This window comes from Microdochium trichocladiopsis (assembly GCF_020744255.1).
Source record: "Microdochium trichocladiopsis strain MPI-CAGE-CH-0230 chromosome Unknown B0I36scaffold_3, whole genome shotgun sequence".
Classification (NCBI taxonomy): Eukaryota; Fungi; Ascomycota; class Sordariomycetes; order Xylariales; family Microdochiaceae; genus Microdochium; species Microdochium trichocladiopsis.
The window spans coordinates 1,235,208-1,253,858 of NW_025763546.1; the positions used below are offsets into that span (position 1 = coordinate 1,235,208).

Below are 18,651 nucleotides of genomic sequence, written 5' to 3' on the forward strand. Positions count from 1 at the left end.
GCATCGTTGAGCGAGCCGCAAGGTCATTCCAGTACTTGGTGGCTAGAGTGGACAGTGTCTCCTCTTGCCCGGAATGCTGCCAGCGGTAGGTTGTGCAGCACCCAGATGATAGCCCTGCCAGTCCCATCTCTGGCCGTCAACCATTCGTTCGACGCCAAGCTTACACATATGCACATGTACTTGCCATCGTGGGACGGCCATGACATCGTGGGTGTGGGGTTGGCGCTTTGCATTTGGGCTAGGCTGCCCGAGGCTGCAAGGGTCCTCCCCAGGCACAGCAGCCTTGGTGGAGTTGGCAGGTCCAGCCATGCCATGTGCCGGGTACGTGAGCATACAAACCATCACCCGGCCGGGCTTCCTTGCGCCGAGGTTCAATCCAACACCATCCACCACTTGCCCCATTCCCAAACACGCCACGACCCTCAACCTCACAAACTCCACGCCGAACCGCCACATCGCCCTCTCTCTCTCCCTCCTCTCGATCCTCGACAAACCGACACCAGCCACACATACCGTCCTACTCACAGGTTCGCGCCACTTGAACAAGGCACACCATGGCGGACTCCTCCGCGCCCTCGCCGCCAACGCCGCCGCCGGCCCTCTCTAGCACACCCGTGTCGACGGCATCTGCCTCTGCGCCCATGCCTTCATTACCATCGACAGCATCCTCACCATACCCGTACGCCTTTGCGCCAGACATCATCCGTGCGCACCAGAAAGACGCCTACTTCCAAGGCTATCTCACAAACCAGATCGCCGACCTGCACCGGCAACTGCTCGGCGCACGCTCCGCTCATGCCTGGGCTGCCGAGTCACATACTGCCGCCGACCTACTATATCTGTGCCTCACCACTCTGATAGGGAACCGCACCCTCGGCGAGGAGTACTGTGGCCTCGTCCAGGTCGAGGCCGACTCGGGCGGCCGACTACCCGCGCTCAGCTCGCGCGCAACCTACATAGCCGGGAGCATCATCCTGCCGTATGCCCTGAGCAAGGCACTGCCAGGACTGAGGAAGAGGATACGGACGCGGCTGCAACGGAACATATCGCGCCTGGACGCCCAGCAGCAGACCACAAAAAAGAACACGGCCACGACGTGGTCCTACAAGGCCCAGTCCTACATCCTGGCCAACCTGACGACCATCACCTCCCCTGCGACCGTCCACGCTGTGAACCTCGCCCTTTTCTACTTCAGCGGCTCCTACTATGAGATTGCCAAGCGCGTGGCAGGCCTGCGGTACATCTTCACTCACAAGGTCGGCGAGAGCGCCGATAGGGCCGGCTACGAGGTCCTCGGCGTGCTGCTCGTCATCCAGATGTGTGTGCAGGGTTACCTGCACGTGCAGACGTCCATTGACTCGGCCGCCGCCGCCGCAGACGAGGCCTCGTCCCGCTGGATATCATCATCATCATCATCAGCCGGCGGCTTGGGGCCGGTCAACGTGAGCCTCGACGAGAACCAGTACTCGGCAAACAACGCGCTTCTCCCTGGCGGCGGCGGCGGCGCAGACGCGACGTCGTCAGGCTCGGCAGGGCTCCGGATAAACCTCGCCGCCGCGACGCACACGCCGATCCTCCTGCCGGACGCGCGGTACGACCTCGCCAACGAGAAGCGCATGCGGTGGATCAAGGGGTCCCAGAACCGCAAGTGCACGCTGTGCCTCGAGGAGCTCAAGGATCCCGCGGCAACCCAGTGCGGGCACGTCTTCTGCTGGCCCTGCATCGGCGACTGGGTGCGCGAGAAGCCGGAATGTCCACTGTGTAGGCGCGAGGCGCTCGTCCAGCACATTCTCCCGCTGAGGGCGGTAGGTGCTGCCTGAAGCAGGAAGGGGAGTAGGGAATTGGGGGCGAAAATCAAAGAACAGCGCACGAGACGCTTGGAGGAGAGAGCGAGGCATTGAATGGGTTGATATAGTAAGCGAGAAATTGTTGCAAGTTGTCCACAGACACGTCTGTTTCGAATACCACCTTTTTATAGCACAAGCGTTCAAATACAAGCTGCCTGCCAACGACACTGAGCCGTCCTGCACTTTCCGGTTTTCTTTTTTTTTCCACAACGCCGGATATCATCCTTCGATGTGGCCGTAATGACAAAGACTTCCTCTATTAGACTACCCGCAAGCTTACAAGGTAACGCTTGCACCTAATTTACAATAACTGAGAACTCTCTAGCCTGACAAATGGAGAGAAAAGTAGCAGTGCTTTGAAAGGCTTGTTGAAAGTGAAAACGAGCAGTAACGCATCGGATAGATTGAAAACTCGACGTTTCGAAACGCACAAAAGCTCAGTAGGTAAGGTACAGAGGCTGAAGGGAAATGGCAGGGCCACTCGTAAAAGAAAAGGAAATGAACAGAAAAGGATATGCCAACCCATTATAATCTTCGACAACAATGTGGCATCGTACATCCCACGCTCCCCTGCCGCTGAGAACAGTGCATCGCCTCCACCGCCAATCTGTGACCTCTATCCGAAGGCTGATACAACCGCAGATAGGAAGATTGTGGCGGAGGATAAAAGGAGGTATCATTCGCTCCCGGTAGATGGGCTCCAAGTCCAGCTCGAGAGCAAATGTTGTTCATCCCGACCGCAAGGTCTGTGTGTCTTTTCCCAGTAATCCAGACGATATGGCCGTCACGCCCCCATTGGTATCATTGATCCCCCCAAGACCGTGTTGGAGACCTGAAAAGCAAAAATCCTGTACAAACGCCATGAAGTCCCCTTCTATTAGTTTCCTCTCTGCATCACCTCATTCTTCGGCATCGGCAATCGAGAAGAGGACGATCTCTCCCCGGTCGTTCTTGCGCATCCGCAACGAACGCCAAAGCTCCTTCTCCTCGATGAACTTGCCAAGGCTGTCAGCAGACGAGTCTCTCTCGCGATGGAAGCGCTTGAGCGCCTTGTTCACGCTGCAGCCACGTTCACTATCGGGACCCTTGGTGCAGAAGCTGAGGAAGAGATCCGACCTGGGCTTGTACAAGACCATGGCGCCCGTCTCCCCCTCCTTGGGGCCATCGCTGGATTGAGGACGATACTCAATCAGCTTGGGCTTCTTGTCGTCGTCTGTGCCAGAGTGGTGGTGCTTCTTGTGCTCCTTGCGGTCCTTCTTCTCTTTACGCTCCTTGCGTTCTTTCCGATCCTTCTTGTCGCCAACGTGCTTGGTCTTCCGCTTCTTCGATGCCTTCGGCTTACTGCTGCCGCTGATGAGCGCCTTGAGCCCGCTTCCGAATGATTCGGTGCGAGTGGTCTTGGAGGGTTTCGCGTCCTTGGGCTTCTTGAGGGGGCTCGTCGGCGCGGGGGAGTTGTTGTCGCCATCGGCACCAGAATAGTCGGGAGAAGGCGGGAATTGAGATGGTCGCATCATCCTGTTAAGTCCGCCGGTGAGGCCAGAGTGCAGGACGGGGGGTGCGTCGGTCATGACCTCGTCGGCTGCGGTCATAGGCTGAGGGCTGGTGTCAATGTGCAACCGCTTGCGCTTCTTGTCCTTCTTGACCTCGCTTTCCTTGCTCTTTCTCCGGGAGGCCTTGGGCACCGGAGTTTCGTAGGCATGGGCGTGTCCTGGGCCATACTGAACGTTGTCCTCATGGTCCACCATGTAACCTTCAGGATCCACGTAGGTGTCGACGTCGTTGTTGAAGCGAACGAGTTGCCGTCCACCGGTCGTCGGGAATGCACCGGGCACGGGCAAGTCCATATGGGAAGCATTTGGTGTCGGCTCTTGCATGAAGTCGAAAACGTTGATTCTGTCATCAAGTGGCAGGGCAGATGGCGGGGTGGGAGCCTCTGGCGGGAAACCGCCATCGAAGTCAGACTCTTGGATCTGGTAGTCCCTATAAGTCTCGTACTCCTCGTTGTAATCCTCGACATATGCGTGATGTGACATGTTGGGTTGTGTGGCCGGCTCGGTGGCCTCGACGACTTCGGCTTCGAACGTCTGCTGCGGCTTCTGTTTCTTTCCTTTATATAGAGCACCTTGGTACTTTTGATCCTCGGTCATGCAGCTCTGCGGCGGTGTAAGTGAGGTGACATGCGAAGACGAACTTCCAACTTTTGAGAGAGAAGTCGGCGACTTACAGTATGAGAGCGATAGTCGGTCCCGGGAAAGTGTACCATGCAATCGATGCAAGTGAAGGTAGCACCACGACAACGGCTTCTGTGGGGGTCGAGCTTCTTTTTGGTCAAAACATCGCCGCAGTTCTGCAGGGGCGCTGGAGTTAGATCGTGTGTTCGAAGGGTCCGCAACGGGGAACGTCAAGTGACACCCGATAGGAATGTAGGCGTGGAATGGAGGTGATCTAGGGGAGTGAAGCGCCGCTATGGTGGAGCTACGGCGTGGGGTGTGGCAGCGTGATCAAGAGAACAAAGGTTAAGACAAGCGACGGAGGTGGTGGCAAGTGGAGATTGCTTTGAGCCAGCAGGGACCAGGAATCAAGGATGATGAATGTATGCCACCACGCAGAAGTCTGCCTCGCATGTGTGTCTATGGGTCTTGTCCAGTACGCATGAGGGAGGAGCGGAAAGGGAGCAGGCGGTGATGGTAGCAGGGAAGGGAGGGAAGCCGGGACGGGCGTTGGGCACGTCAGGCATGTGCTTGGGCTGGCAGCCGCAGGGCTGATGCCGGGCGGGCTGCGGCGGATGGCTGGCTGATGGGGGATCTGAGGGGAGCATTACCTCACACGAGAAGGACACCATCTTGTTTGGTGGAAGGCTCTGGCAGAGAGAGCACGCTGTTGCTGTGATTGGGTCGGCGCACGGCGGTGCGTGTGTACTGAGGTGGTTGGTGGTGTCGACAAAGTTGGGCAGTGAAGCGGTCGACGGGTTTTTTCCTGCGTCTCTGTGCAGATCCAGCAAGCAGGGCTTGCAATGCAGAGAGCAGGGTGGATCGCCCAGGGAGTGCCCGACGCAAGGTGCAGAGGGGCGAGCTGGTTCTGTCGATTGGCTGTCTCGACCCAAGGGGCAGTGCACAGCCAAGGGATGTTGCGATGGTGAAGTGTTGATGGGCGAAGGGCGAGAAAAAGGCACGATTTGTGTTGACAATGCTGTTGTTGTTCAAGCAGGTCGCAATTTTGCAGAGCGTTGCGGGCTTCGTTAGGGATTGGGCACCGGCGAGAACCTAGTCCTGACGCTAAGCGCGGCCACCAGGGCCAAAGACGCGGGTCCGGGAGTGGGCTGCTGGAGCTCTGGATGTGAGGGAATGCCAATGTCTAGCAAGCCACACAAAGACCCTGCGCACGGTGGTTGCGGGTGTTGTCGAGCGGTGTTCAGGTCGAAAGAAGCCAGAGAGAGGAGGAGATGTCGTCCGCGGAGGGGCAAACAATAAGAGGAATGGGAGATCTGGGTACGGGCAACGACGGGCGGGAGGAGCAGTGGAGGGATGGCGCGGATGGGAAACACGTCTGAGGAAGGCACGGGGGGTTAAAGTGTCTGAGGTTGCTACCGTTTCTGGAGGGGCGTCGAAATGAATACGGCGGCACTGGGTGGCGTTTGTTTTTAGAAGTGTTTTGCTCCAGCTGCCCCTCCGCGCCTCTGAGCTCAGCGCAAGGGGCCTGGCCTGGCATCGTCAATGACACAAATCGGGCTGCGCTCTCCTGGCGAGCCTCCCGCCGCACGGCGTTCATGTCCGGCTTACTTGATCGCACCACTCTGACATCCAGACACCGTCGGGTCTCCACGGTTCCTGACTCTGCTGCCCGGCGTTATTCTTGGGCTTGTGCCGCCTCGCAGAAAAAATCTGATTTCGCGATCCATCCCTGGCGGCTCCCGGGCGCCTGGGCTGTCTTGCATTCCCCTCGCCAGGCACAAGGGCAACACCAGAGAATGCACGGCCATCCATGCTGACGATGTTGGGCGCAGCTGCAGCTCGACGTCGCCCCCCCACGAGCGACCGACGGCTCGCCAGCGCTTTCTCGTCCTCTCGTCCTGCCCCGCTACAACCACGCCTCTGCCCGGGGTATCCCTGGTTGCGATGGCGACCAAACCTGACGCGCTCCTGGCCGCTGATTCGCTGGCTGCTCCAGATTGAGATTGACGCTGCCACACATGACCAAAGGCAGCTCCCGCCCCGCAGCCTTCGAAACCCGACAGCAAGAAGAGGGTGTGCAGCCATCGCAGAAGCCCACCAGCTCTCGTTCGCCTCCAGTCGCGAACGACAGGCGCGTGATGACGGCCTGTTGAACCCGGGCAGCCCATGACACCATTGAGCACGATGACGGAGCTGTGCCTGGATCCTCGCGGGTGCCGTAGCTCCTGCAGCAAGCAGCCGCGATGAGGTGCAGCACTTTCCCCGTCGGCGCGTGCATAATGAATCCTTTTCAGCCCAGGTTCACGTTTAGCGCCTACGCAGATGCGCAGCCTCATCTCACTCTCTCTTAAAATGGCACTGGCGTGCCTGTTCATCACGAGGCCTGCATACCAAAGGGCTGGGGTCGGGCACCCGCCGAGCCTGCATCGAGCGAGTTTGCTTCTTCTCCAGCTGGACGGGTGGGCAGGCGACTAGCGAAGTCTGCGTCCCCGAATGCTCAATAAGTCAAACCCCGTGGTTTCTCCACCTTACTTTGCCTGGCGGGCCAAGATCGCCATTTGTTTGGAGTCGCGACGGGGGCTTTTGCTCTAGAGCTTAGTCGTCATACAGGGCGCATGATGCGCTAGCTTCCTCATGCAGATCATGCGCAACACCGACCATCCGAGGCTCGTGATCAACCTGCCCTGCCAAAAGCAACTGGGTTGCGCGACAGTGCATTCGAGGGACAACCCCAGCTCTGGGGTCTTCTCGGGACGGCTTCCTACTTGATGAGGAGATAAGAGACACACCCACGGCAGGTGTTGTCCAAGGGTTTCTTTGGGTGCTACCACGACTGTCCTCCAGTCACATCCTGCCAAAGTCCGCGCATTTGTTGGTAAATGCAGCGTGAAACATGCCGCTATGTGTCTGGCGGCATTGTGCCGCGGAATGGAGTGGCGCCGCCCGAAGCAGCAGGTACCAGCACGCCACATTGGAGCAAGAGTGTATTGTCTTCGCCAGTCGTCCCACTGTCGTGATCATTCCAGGCTTCGCGGCGGCCAGCTGAATGCGTCACGGAAGAAGAAAGCCACGACCAAATACAGCTCTGATGTGTTTCGACGGACGGTTGTTAATACACCAGCTTTGACCGTGCCCTGCAAGCTGAAGTCGAGGCGCCGTGGGTGGTTTGGAGACTCTCTGGACGCATGGGTCTGCGAAGCTCCGTGTTCCAGGTTTTACTGCAGCCTGTCGAAGAAGGTTCTGAGACACGTCGAAAGCGCCCCTCCCCTTTCATGTGCGGAAGCAAGCAAGCATTCTGATACGCCTCTTTCCCTGCGCTCCAAGTGAGCTGTTGATCCGTGCTCGATGATTCTCGAATGGCTTGATGGACGAGGGGCCAAGGCAACGCAACCCCTAGGATTCGCGGCCCATTGGCCGGAGCCGTATGCAACCACTTTGCGCAGAAGGCGGCCCTTTTACGTATGTTGTTGTGCTTGTTGCCTCTGATATGGCACCGCCCCTGCCGCGAGTTGATTACATCTCGCTTTGAACACCCTGCCTTCGGAGTCGAGCACCCATCCTCATGCTGATCTCCAATTGACAGGTCGTGTTGAGACGTCCTCTGATTGCCTGCGCCTCCTCCGCCAGAGTTCCTGACATGCATGCAAAGCAATTCCATCAAGTCCAATCAACGTGCAGCACCATCAACGTAGTCCACCTTAGCTCCAACTCTCCCGTCATTCATCATTGGTTCCCAGGCTTTGCCATCTGACGCGCGCGTCTTGTCCAGTCTAGACGCTTTTTCCACGCGTCGATGAAAGTAAAGCATACCTGCTTAGCAAATGGGAACCCCCGGATGCCACGCTTGCTTGCTTGAAGCATGGCAACCCGTTCGTCCTTTTGAAATCTTGCGTGCCGGCTGCGCCTGCCCCGTTCGCCAGTGGCCCTTTCTGAAACGCGGTTCATGCCGCCCGTGACAGGAGTTTGTCGATCCCCCTTCGAACCCTTCTTCGGACCAATAACCACCCCCCCTCCCCTTACCTTACACTCTCGATGCCCACTTGCCGCCTCTTAAGATGTTCGAAACACTGCAATGCATCTCTTCAATTTGCAACATTGCAAGAATGACACGACATGGGTCCCCGGGGGGGGGGGGGGGTAGGAGGAGGTGGCCAATCAGACCACATGTAGTCGGGTTGGCGCGCGCTCTCTGGGATGATGACGAGTGTGGGATTTTTCCCGGCACCAGCCCATTGAAGTGTTGATTGGCTCAGGGTACACAAGACGAGAACTGCAGCAAGCACTTACGTGCCCTCGATGGCTTGTAGTGGCGTGGAGGGGCATTTGGAGGCTCTCCGTCCCTTTGTTTTGTATGTCTATCTTGCTCTCTCCTTGTCTCCCTTTGACCAACGATCCCGGCCCATGACCATTGGTGATTTCGAGACGCAGCTGTGATTGCTTATGCATACAAGTGTAATTGCTCCACGAGGGAGGGAGATATCTGCCCCTATCTACTGTAATAGCCAATATAGGTGAAGAGATATCATGTGCGTGCCTATGTCCCGAGCTGGCATTGACCTAACCACACGTCCGATATGGTACTTATGTCACTGCTGTGACGATGTCTCGCGGAATGTGATGCCGTGCGAAAGGCGTGCGGGAGAACTTTGAAGAAGTAAGGGACCGCAGCGCCATGACGCTATAAAATTGGATGGATTACATTCCAGTATAGAGGGCCGGCCCGATGTGTCACGAATGTCTTCCGGAATGGGGGATGAGTGACAAAAAGGGAGAACTTTTGTCAACCGGAAAGGACCCTGAATGTGTCTATGAAGCTATCACTGGATGCACCGCCATTTCAATCTCCTTTATATCGACCTGAACTTGCTGGTGCAGGCTTGGAAGAGGCATCCGCTCTGAGGCAAGCACCTCGGCAGGAGAGAGGGGGGGAAACATGAACAATGGCCTTTGTCCTGTTCGCGCAGCCCGCCCAGCTGGTTGGTTCCTGACTAGACCACTTTTGTCACATGCATTTGCCCACCGCCAGATAGGCACATGGATCTGGGCATGCAAACCAGCCCACCGCCAGCCAGCCTGGATCACGATGATCACAACAGCACCTGCCGAGCACGGCAGTGAGCTACAACCCTGTATGCCAATCGCATATAGAAGGATTGACCCCTTGCTGCACCTGCGTCTGCGCGGCGGTCGGATCTGGGCGGCGGTCCCACGACCGGAGCGCGGAGAGTCGGGCGAGGACGATTGCGTAGTAAGCCTCCGTCTTCGATTTTCGTCGCTCTCGGTATCGGAATCCAACCTTACCCCGCCTGTGTGTGGTCCGCGGGATTCATTTTGTCATAGGGCGGCGAGCGGGCGCAATGAGGAAGCAGAAAGAAATGGACAGCTACATGCTTAAGCGTGATAGCTGCTGGCGGGCCCAGGGGTCGTCGGGATCGTGGTGTAACGTGACTTGATATACGAGCACATAAGAGTAGCATGGCAGCTCTCCTTTGCAGGCAGATATCCTGTTTATGAGCAAAGAAATAAAAGGCCGCAACACTCCAGATACTTAGCATTCGTGACATATGATTTTGATACGGTGGTCCTGGCACGACAGCCAAGCCAAGCCCGCACAAAACTTGCTTCTGAGCATGTCAACAGTGCCAACCTCAACGGCTGGCGATGCGGCCGTGTCCAGACTGAAGACATTGCCGATCTGATCGCGCTCGTGGAATTCGACTTCCAAATGCATAGCGCAGCTTAATTCCTTGTCAGTTGAGGAGGCAGTGAATGCAGAGTGGCTGCTGTGTCTCCAGCTGCCGCCTCCTACTAGAGATGTCTTGGTGGTCAAGTTGCTTGCATTCTCGTCATGCCGCATCTCGAATTGGGAAAGATGACCGAGACACGATGAGGAGGCGCCTGCACGGCATAGCAGCGGCGCTCTCATCACCTTGGTGACGTTCCTTTATCCTTCAAAGACTTGGCTGTTCAGTCCGAGATGGAGAGCAGCATAACACTATATGTCACGAACCAGAAAGGAGACCGGAATGCTGTCATCATCCCCCCGTTGTCGGCCGCGTGGGCGCATGAATGATGTTCATGGGGGGCAATTTGCACATGTGATGTGCCGACAGTTCTCTTGCTGTGGTATGATTGCGTGCACAACTTGGTGGTTTGTGGCCCCTCGATTCGGCAGCCGCCCGCCGAGACGAGAGCAAGGGGGACAAGGTGGCATTGGACGGAGGCTCACGGTGGCATCCTGATCGGACCCTCGTAGGGGGTAGGGGGAGCTCAATGGTCCAGGGGCAGCACACAATTCCTTTTCCAGTCTGGAAGGCGGCACAAGGTAAGCTCTGAGTATTAACGGAGTCATGAATCATACGCTGGCTCAGTCCAGGCAGAGACGAGTAGGAGTCAGCTGGGTAGCGGAAGAGCCATGAGGCGCACCGGCCAAGTGCCGGATGAGCATTGACTTGACAGGTGAGCCAAACCAGCTCGTGGGCTTGGAGCTCAGGAGATGGCGGGAGTGCTCGTGGTGGCCTTGTCGAGCGGCAAGGCCCCCCCGGAGCGTATCCCGGGCCCGCAGTTAGTGCGGAGAATGTTGAGAGGTGTTGAGCATCAAGCCAGTGACGAGATGTACCCTCTCTCGCGTTGCGGCTTTAATAGGCGGCAGTCGCTGCATACGTAGTGATGGCCTAGGACCATGTGTCGATGGTGCTCAAGGACAGACTAGGCCGTCTGACGAGACTTGTTGACTGTCTGGCTGGCTGCCTGTCGGTCTTTGCCTCTCTTTTGTGCCGGGACAAGGCTGTGCTGCTTTTGTTGCGGACGACGTCTCAGGAGGCTCCTGACGATACCACCGTGCCTGGGGAGTCTGTGCTCCACCACGGTGACGGTCAGTGGAGTGCTTACCTTGAGTACGTACGGATTATCCCATCGCGGTGACAAGAAGCGCCCGGGTGAGCACAGTTCCAAGCTTCGATGCTCGCCTTCTGGTGCCTGGCGCGAGCCTCGAGTTGGCCTAGCCGGGCGCCCAGGAGCGCATGGGGCGCCAGACGGGGCCTGGCAGTGCTCCGTCCCCGGCTCCCCGGCGACGCCATCGACTGTCGTGCATCTTGCGCACGGCCAGGCCAGAGTCGCACCACTGTGGCACTCGACTCGAGCTGGGGCCGGCGTGCGGAGGGCATCAAGAATGCATTGCGGCGGCTGCCAATGAATACTGATGTACCTACCTAGGTAGTTAATTAATTACTGACTTGCTCTACGCAGTAATTACGCCACCCACGCGGACAGCCGCCGCCACGGCCGTCTCCCTGGGTTATGCGCATTGATTCCCAACAAGGGCTGGCAGATTGTCGACTCCTCTCCCTTGTCGTTGCATGCTTACACATCAGCCCAACGGCACGCACTGCACCTCATAATGATCCTCTAGGCCGGAGCACAACTCTTGAAGCAGTCGCTGCATTGAGGCTGAAATTTTCCCCTTGGGAAGTCTGGGCAGTACGGCCCCAAAGCCCCGTTGCTTCGCGTCGAGATCCAGTGTCTAGCAATAGAGGACAAGCTATCCCCAAATTGCACGAAAGCTGTCCCAGCTCACGGGTTTCTACAGGTCACTGCCTCAAAGGTGGGCAGCAGCGCAGAAGCTGACCTGGCAGCCACAGGTCCAGTCCAGAAAGCTGGGTCGAAGGCCCGACCAGGGTCCAGCGTCGAGGTTCTCCACCAACTAGCCGCACCGTGATCTCGAAACCCACCGCCTGTGCCTCCTTGACCTTGACCGTCGCTTGCCCTGCCGGCCTGCCTCCTCAGCTCTTTTCTCTGCTGACCCGCCCGCGACTCCAGACGACCGTGTGTCCTCTCCGCCTCTTCCGTCCGACTCGCACCCTCGTCCCGTCTTCCTCCTCCGTCCCATTCATCAGGCTGGACCATGTCTCCTCCGCCTGCTTCCTCATCCCAACCCAGCAGCTACCTGGAGCAGACGGCCTCGCTCCTTAGCACCGTGGGAGCGTACATGCGCCTTCCAGCGTTGGCGTCCACGGTATGCCTTCACCCTCCTTGTCCTTGTCTTCCCATCCTGCCGCCTCCAAGAAGCCGGCATCGTCTTTCCCGTCCTTCTCGCTGGTCCGCGCCTGTCGCCGCGCTCATCTCGCCATAACCGACCGCTGCCGTGCGGCCTATCGGCATGAGCTAACCTGTACAACACAGGGTGTTGCTGCCGTCCTGACGACGCTACTCTACTTCAAGCAAAAGTCGGTCCCCCACCTGCTGTCCCCCCATGCTCTTGCTTTTTTTTTTCCCCGAGCTTCGTGGTGCCTCGACCAAGACAGTCTGTCGTCATTGTGCTGCTGCATGTTTTGATGGTCATGTGCCCGCCCTCGAGCCCGGATCCTGGTCAGAGGCCAAGTTTTGAGGCGGAGACCCATAGCTAACCCAAGACAACCCATCATAGAGCCTTGATCTATCCTTCGCATATGCCCCCAAATGCCCGGACCGACGTACCGCGACCTTCACAGTTTGGAATCAGGGACTTTGAGGAGCTCGTCATACCGACAGACGATGGGGAGAAGCTGTCGGCATTCTATATCCGCAGCCCACGCGACGGCCGCAACTCGAAATGCACAATTCTCATGTTCCATGGGAATGCTGGCAACATTGGCCACAGACTACCCATAGCACGCATGCTGATCAACTACGTCGGCTGTAACGTCTTCATGCTCGAGTACCGTGGTTACGGTCTGTCCACTGGCGAGCCTGACGAGAAGGGTCTCATGATCGATGCGCAAACCGCTCTCGACTACCTGCGCCAAAGAGCCGAGACATCGAGTCACAAGATCGTGGTCTATGGACAAAGCCTGGGAGGGGCGGTGAGCATTAAACTGGTTTCCAAGAACCAGAATGCGGGAGACGTCGTCGGCCTCGTGCTCGAGAACACATTCCTCTCCATGCGCGCCCTGATCCCGTCCGTCATTCCGCCGGCCAAGTACCTCACACTGCTCTGCCATCAAGTTTGGCCGAGTGAGACTGTTCTGCCGTCAATCACAGAGGTCCCCATCCTGTTCATCAGTGGGCTTCAAGACGAAATTGTCCCGTAAGTCATTTCGCGGACCCCTGACCCCTGGAAGCTCACCAAAGCTTGGCCCCCACCTGGTCATGGGAGCATCATGACAGCTGACATGGGTGCTTGATGTAACCTCAGGCCCGTCCACATGCGGCGTCTTTTCGAGATCGCCACGACACCAACCAAGATTTGGAAACCCCTGCCTGGCGGCGACCACAACTCGAGCGTACTGGAGGAGGGCTATTTCGAGTCCATCTCCGAGTTTGTCTCCAACGTCGCCGGCACGGAGAAATGATGAGAATGTCACACGTTAGCCTCAATTCATGTTTGACCAAGCCAGCATTGTTTTAACAAATCGTTCCAAGCGGACGACAGCAGCTATAGCATTGGGCCCCGGAGCGCTCGCCAGAGTCGTCAACAGCGAGCATGTCATTTCTCTTCTTGTCCTCAGTTTAGAGATACCCCTATACGTTGCGTGGTGGTCACGACCACCCAGAGTTGTATTGCTATGGCCGCATTAATACCAGATCGTTCAAATATGATAACCCCGTCGTCGCGTATTCGTGAGTACGATGAGGTAGGCACGATGAAGTAACCTGTGCTTTCCTCGCGTAGACAGTCGATGACGGCGCCAGGCAGGAGCCGTTTACGCCACTACCTTTGGCCAGTATATGACCTTATAATCCGGATCACGCTTTGATATGACCATTTGACTTCCAACCACTGCTGAACGCACTTCTTTGGCGGGTCATCACTTTGCTCACTTTGCTCACTGTTGAGATTCCCAAGAGCCACTGCCTGTCTTTCACAGCAAGTCCTCGACGCTCCGACAGCGCTGGTCGTCCAACACGGTTGTGACTCGCTCGCTATTAGTCGTGAGTTGATTGTCTTCAGTTCGCAGGACGTCCCCATAGCCTGACTTACGGGCTTTGGGTTCTTATTCGTACCCAACAGTCTTCACTTTTGGATGAAGCTGAACACCACAGCGGCCCGCAACATCCCTCCGCAATCGGACAGCATTGACGGGCACGACGGTGAAGGACATAATTCATCCAGCCAACATCCAAAATACCACCATGGCGAACAACGGCTCCTTCAACTCGGTCCTTTCCGGCCCATCGCTCATCCGGGTTTTGCTATTAGCAGCAGCAGCCACCGTGACATCAACAGGCTCGCTCCTCTCCGGAGCCTTGCCTATTATGGCGACCGCAACAGTCTCGCCGCCCCATCCGATCGGCTACCGCGCCGGCGTGACCGGACGTCTCGGTGATCTCGGTCCACGACTCCCCGGATCTCTGCGTGGCCAGGCCAATCCATGCAACCGGACGGCTACTACCACCACCGGAACCGGAGGAGGAGAGGAGGCGGAAGACGAGCTCTATGACGTTTGTGACGGGCCCTACAGCTTTGTCCGATGCCGCGGTCGCGATCCGCTGCTCATTGCAGACTGTATTCCCAAGCCGAAGTATCGGTGCTGGATCGATCCGGAGGAGGCCAAGGCGTCGTGTGGGAAGCCTGAACTGGAATGTGTAACAGATCATGTGTCAGCGGACGGAGAGGTTGATTATGAGGCGGATGGGTAGCGGACGCCAAGCGGAGCTGGTTTTGTCAACAGGTTCATAGCTCGTTCGGGGCAACTTCCGTCATGCAGAGTGCAACTGGGACCGCCATAGAGCATCATTAGCCGAGGGAGCGGTACCGTCATAGACCCGTATGTCGACGAGTGATGCGGACGAGATGGCCAGGTTGTGCGGCTTGCGAATGGAGTCTGCAACATTTTGGAGGGTGCTGAGCTTGAGGCAAATATGAGCATTCTCTACATTTAACCGTGATTTGCCAAGACCGGAAATGTCTGTTCTGCCTGCTGTGTATCACTTGATGCACGAAAACATCTACTTACGCCGAACAGCCTCGATCCTGTGGGAACGTGGGAGCATGATTTAGGTACCAGGGTCCGTTTCTTTAACAAGGACAACATATTCACAAAGGTTTACACGAAGTGTGGCTTTGAGGGATCAGAACGTTTTCATTTTCCAGTAAAAACAGCGCTATGCTACAGTCTCGAGAGACTTGTCGCCCGTCTCCTCTCGGGCGTGGACGTCAGCTGTGTTTGCCCGTCCCGACTGCCCCTCGTCGGCGTCCAGGTTGTCCGCAGCGGCCTCCCAGTCGTCCTCGACGGGCTCAACCTCGACAGGCTTCTTCCTCAGAGCGATGAACTTGCTGCGGAGGGGCGTGAAGGCCGGACCAGAAGGAGCGACCTGCCTCGGGCGAGCAGCGGACTTGCCCGCGACTACCGAGCTCCACCCTCCGGCACCGCTGCCGGATCCCCCCTTGGCGTCCTCGCGCCGCAGGATGTTGAGCGAGTTGTCCGCGTGGCACAGGAACACGCCGCCCGCGCTCTTGATCAGGTCGAGGCGCTTGAGCTTGGGGGTTGCCGCGCCCTTGAGGGAGGTGAGCGCGTTCTCTAGAGCTGTGGGCAGCCACGGCCCGGTGCCGCGGATCACCACTTCCTCAGACGGGAGGAAGCTCGTCAAGAAGGTCACTGTAGGGTGTGCCGTGTAGTCCGGCTTGAGCGCCTTTTCCACCTCCTCAATGGTCAGACCGAATCGCGGAGACGTCAACACCAGGGCGTTCCATGGCAGTTTGGCCGCAGCCTCGGCCTCGGCACTGATGTTGGCAGCCGTCGATGACGATGCAGCAGCGGCCACCGGCTGGGCTGCCGCAGCACGAATCCTGGCGCACTGCGAAAGCGTCTTGGTCGGCGCCGCAACGAACCGCGGAGTCTTGAACAAGCACACATGGCGATGGGGCTCGGGGTCGCTGCTCTCGCTGTCGAAGCCAAAGTCCTCTGCTAGAGAGTGCAGGAAGGCCCGTTGGTGGGCCTGCATCGGCTTGAAACGCAGCCGCTTCTCGCCCGCATCGGCAGCAAAGACCCGGTACTCTCGCTCATAGGTCTGTGCCCACTGCGGGTTTTCGCGGTACAGCTTCAGAGTCGTATCAGAATAAGGGACGTGGTCGTCCTGATGTGTCGAGGGGTCGATGTTGAGTGCATCGGCAAGCCGCGCGTTGCGCTGCATTCGGAGACACTCGTCGTCGCATTTGAGAGTGATTCGCGAGGGCCACGCATTGGTCCTCGTCGCTCCGCATTTGACCTCTTGCTTTCTGTGCTGACACTCGCATGTCACAAATGTCTTTGCCTGGCACGGGCGGTCTTCCTTGCAGGCGTATGGTGCGTGGCAGGGCTCGATATCGACGTGGTCGCAGGACTGCCGAGCTTTCATGCAGGGCTGACTGCAATGCGAGCCTGGGATATCGACGTCTTCGCAGTCACCATCGCGGTGGCAGAGTTTACGGCACTTGTGGAAACCACACTTGAGCTCCTTGCCACATGGCTTGCCACATCTTGGCTCCTGAAACCAGCAGGGCTGGTTCTTGAGTGTTTGCTTGCCGCAGACACACCGCTTCTCCACCAGGAAAGGGCATTGAGGGCAGTCTTTGTCGTCGGTGTGGCAGTTATGTGAGACCTGAGGGTGCCCACAGGGTCGGGATCTTGTACAATCATAGCGGCACTCAGGCGGCCGTGTGCCGCAAGGCTGTGGCGGATATAGTACGGTCTGTCCACAATGACAGCTGATCTCGTCAAAGACTGCTTCTGGGCAAGAAGGGCAGGGTCCGCGGTGGCACATCTGCTGACATCGGTGGCTGCCGCATTTCAGCTCGCGGCCACAAACTCTGATGCAGATATGCTCCGCCTCGACGTCTTCGTTGGCTGTGGCCGTGCTCTTGTTCTTCCTCTTAGCAGCAACCCGCTCCATGGCCTTCTTCTCAGAAGGACAGCAGCGCTCGCCATGCTCGTGCCTGCCGCAATTGAGCTGGGCACGGCATATTCTCATGCACTCAGGGGCACAAACATTTCCCTGGTGACAGACAGTGCCTGTAACCGTCCGACCGCATCGGCAGTTGATGTCCATGCTTTGGAGACATGGTGGACATGCGCCCTCGTGGCAGGCTCGATCACACTCGTGGCCGCAGGACAGCAGACGACCGCAGGTCTTCTTGCACTTTGGTATTGGCTCCTCGCAGCTGCCTCTCGGCTTGTCGAGGATGTCGCTGAGCAGGGTCTTCCCGCATGGGCAGTGAGTGACGATATCGGGCGAGTACGGACAGTGAGCCTCCTCAAGATGTTGCGGGTGGCACGACCGCTGGCAGTTGTGCTTGCCGCAGTCAAAGGGTCGCTCGCAGACCCCTTCGCAGTCGAATGAGCCCCAGAAAGCGTTCTCGGGGAGAAACTCGTCCACAATGACTGTGTCTGGATTTCCGATCTGACCGTAATTGAAAGATTCCTCCTTGTCGCCACGCTCGTCACATGCGAGATCTTTTGCAACTCGGCCGCAGTAGCACAGTGAAGGCACTGGCACCTGGCAACTACCGCAGAGGCCGGGATGGCATTCTTGACGACACTCGTGTTCTCCGCACGGCAGCAGATCGCCGCATATTTCGTGGCAGCTCCAGCCGTTGACGTAGTCTGTCTCGCCGCAGCGCTTCGTCGAGGTGTTCTTTCCACAAAAGCATGACTGCTTCGGTCCCATCATCAGGCACGGGGGGCAGGGTCCCGCGTGACATTCAAGCGGACAGGGATGTGGACATGTCCCTCGGGGCTTCGAGCATGTTTGCCCACAGCTGTGTGGGCTCAACCCCGGAATAGACCTTGGATTTGGCTCTTTGCCACACCAGCAGTGATATTTGGCCGGTTCCTCTACGCCCATGCCCGAGTTGCAGCCAGGGCACCTCCAGGACTTGTCTTCGGCAGTCTTCGTTTGGTTCGTGTACCATTTTCCGACGCACGTGCCGTGTGTCACTGTCCAGCAAATGGTGCATGACCAGATTCGTGAGTTTGGCAGCACTTCGTTCGTACAGATGACACACTCGTAATGACCATTGGTAATGTCCTCATGGATTCGTGTCGGCAGATCAGGAGCTGTCGACCTGGACATCCTCCGGGTCGGCGTAGCCTTGGGCTTTGCTGGCGCCTTCTTTCCACTTTTCAGTCATTAGTCAAGCTGTTTCGGAACGGGATGTGAGCAGGAGAGCGTCTGTAGGCTTACTTTGTCTTGACAGGCTGGCCTGGAACAAATTCGTGAGCATCAGCGTTCAGGCCGGCATTATCTCCTGCTTCGGAGCCAGTGTCTGTTGTCAGATGTCCTCCGAAAGACCGTGGGATGGCACCAATCGTGGTCCTCGCTGGACGACCACCTGCAAGATTGCCGCCTCTCCTCAGTGGCCGACCTCCTCGACCACCTCTTCCCCTCCCACCTCTGCCGCTTGATTGCGAGCCGTTTGTCGAGTTGGCGTTGTCATGACTGCTCTCTGCACGATGTGATTGAGCCAGCGCAGGGTCAGCCGCCTGTGTATTGCTGGGCTGAGGCCGGTCTGCACCATCACCACCACCACCACCGCCATCCCTGGGAGTTCTGCGACCACGACCGCTGCGGCCGCCTCTGCCTCCTCTGCCTCCTCGTCGCGCAGAGCCTTCCCTTGGCTCTGGTCCTGCGCCTGCACCAGGTGCGGCCGGTGCCCTTGGCACTGCAGCCTCAGCCAT

At 57.8% G+C, this 18,651-nt stretch overlaps 7 protein-coding genes across 7 annotated transcripts; 5 read left to right on the forward strand and 2 right to left on the reverse strand.

The window, feature by feature from the left end:
- Positions 1-641: 641 nt before the first annotated feature.
- B0I36DRAFT_238995 (Pex12 amino terminal region-domain-containing protein) lies at positions 642-1,820 on the forward strand (the record flags this gene model as incomplete). The annotated part of the gene is made up of 2 exons (XM_046149660.1): positions 642-1,436; positions 1,650-1,820. The coding sequence occupies 2 exons, from the start codon at positions 642-644 to the stop codon at positions 1,818-1,820; spliced, it is 966 nt and encodes a 321-aa protein (XP_046015021.1).
- Positions 1,821-2,576: 756 nt separating this feature from the next.
- Positions 2,577-4,267, reverse strand: B0I36DRAFT_85750 (uncharacterized protein). Its single transcript, XM_046163466.1, has 2 exons — positions 4,072-4,267; positions 2,577-4,000 (listed from the first exon to the last, which is right to left on the reverse strand). The coding sequence occupies exons 1-2, from the start codon at positions 4,108-4,110 to the stop codon at positions 2,747-2,749; spliced, it is 1,293 nt and encodes a 430-aa protein (XP_046015022.1). The 5' UTR covers positions 4,111-4,267; the 3' UTR covers positions 2,577-2,746.
- A 4,533-nt stretch (positions 4,268-8,800) lies between these two features.
- Positions 8,801-9,478, forward strand: B0I36DRAFT_317247 (uncharacterized protein). The gene has a single exon (XM_046153133.1). It carries the CDS (start codon positions 8,952-8,954, stop codon positions 9,411-9,413), a length of 462 nt encoding a protein of 153 aa, XP_046015023.1. The 5' UTR covers positions 8,801-8,951; the 3' UTR covers positions 9,414-9,478.
- A 1,805-nt stretch (positions 9,479-11,283) lies between these two features.
- On the forward strand, positions 11,284-11,723 carry B0I36DRAFT_85768 (uncharacterized protein). Its single transcript, XM_046163467.1, has one exon. It carries the CDS (start codon positions 11,318-11,320, stop codon positions 11,642-11,644), a length of 327 nt encoding a protein of 108 aa, XP_046015024.1. The 5' UTR covers positions 11,284-11,317; the 3' UTR covers positions 11,645-11,723.
- Positions 11,724-12,465: 742 nt separating this feature from the next.
- On the forward strand, positions 12,466-13,347 carry B0I36DRAFT_346802 (BEM46 family protein; the record flags this gene model as incomplete). Its single annotated transcript, XM_046156496.1, has 2 exons — positions 12,466-13,082; positions 13,191-13,347. The coding sequence occupies 2 exons, from the start codon at positions 12,466-12,468 to the stop codon at positions 13,345-13,347; spliced, it is 774 nt and encodes a 257-aa protein (XP_046015025.1).
- A 476-nt stretch (positions 13,348-13,823) lies between these two features.
- On the forward strand, positions 13,824-14,824 carry B0I36DRAFT_405464 (uncharacterized protein). The gene has a single exon (XM_046161792.1). The coding sequence runs from the start codon at positions 14,129-14,131 to the stop codon at positions 14,633-14,635; it is 507 nt and encodes a 168-aa protein (XP_046015026.1). The 5' UTR covers positions 13,824-14,128; the 3' UTR covers positions 14,636-14,824.
- A 276-nt stretch (positions 14,825-15,100) lies between these two features.
- On the reverse strand, positions 15,101-18,651 carry B0I36DRAFT_238356 (uncharacterized protein; the record flags this gene model as incomplete). The annotated part of the gene is made up of 2 exons (XM_046149609.1): positions 15,101-18,092; positions 18,158-18,651. 2 exons carry the CDS (start codon positions 18,649-18,651, stop codon positions 15,101-15,103), a joined length of 3,486 nt encoding a protein of 1,161 aa, XP_046015027.1.

What these genes read in the sequence shown, in the direction of transcription:
- B0I36DRAFT_85768 (XM_046163467.1), top strand. Translation starts at nt 11,318, where the DNA reads ATGCGCATTGATTCCCAACAAGGGCTGGCAGATTGTCGACTCCTCTCC.
- B0I36DRAFT_85750 (XM_046163466.1), bottom strand. Translation starts at nt 4,110, where the DNA reads ATGGTACACTTTCCCGGGACCGACTATCGCTCTCATACT. An exon ending in CCGACTATCGCTCTCATACT is followed by an intron (nt 4,001 to 4,071) that starts GTAAGTCGCCGA and finishes ACACCGCCGCAG; the next exon opens with AGCTGCATGACCGAGGATCA.
- B0I36DRAFT_405464 (XM_046161792.1), top strand. Translation starts at nt 14,129, where the DNA reads ATGGCGAACAACGGCTCCTTCAACTCGGTCCTTTCCGGCCCATCGCTC.
- B0I36DRAFT_317247 (XM_046153133.1), top strand. Translation starts at nt 8,952, where the DNA reads ATGAACAATGGCCTTTGTCCTGTTCGCGCAGCCCGCCCAGCTGGTTGG.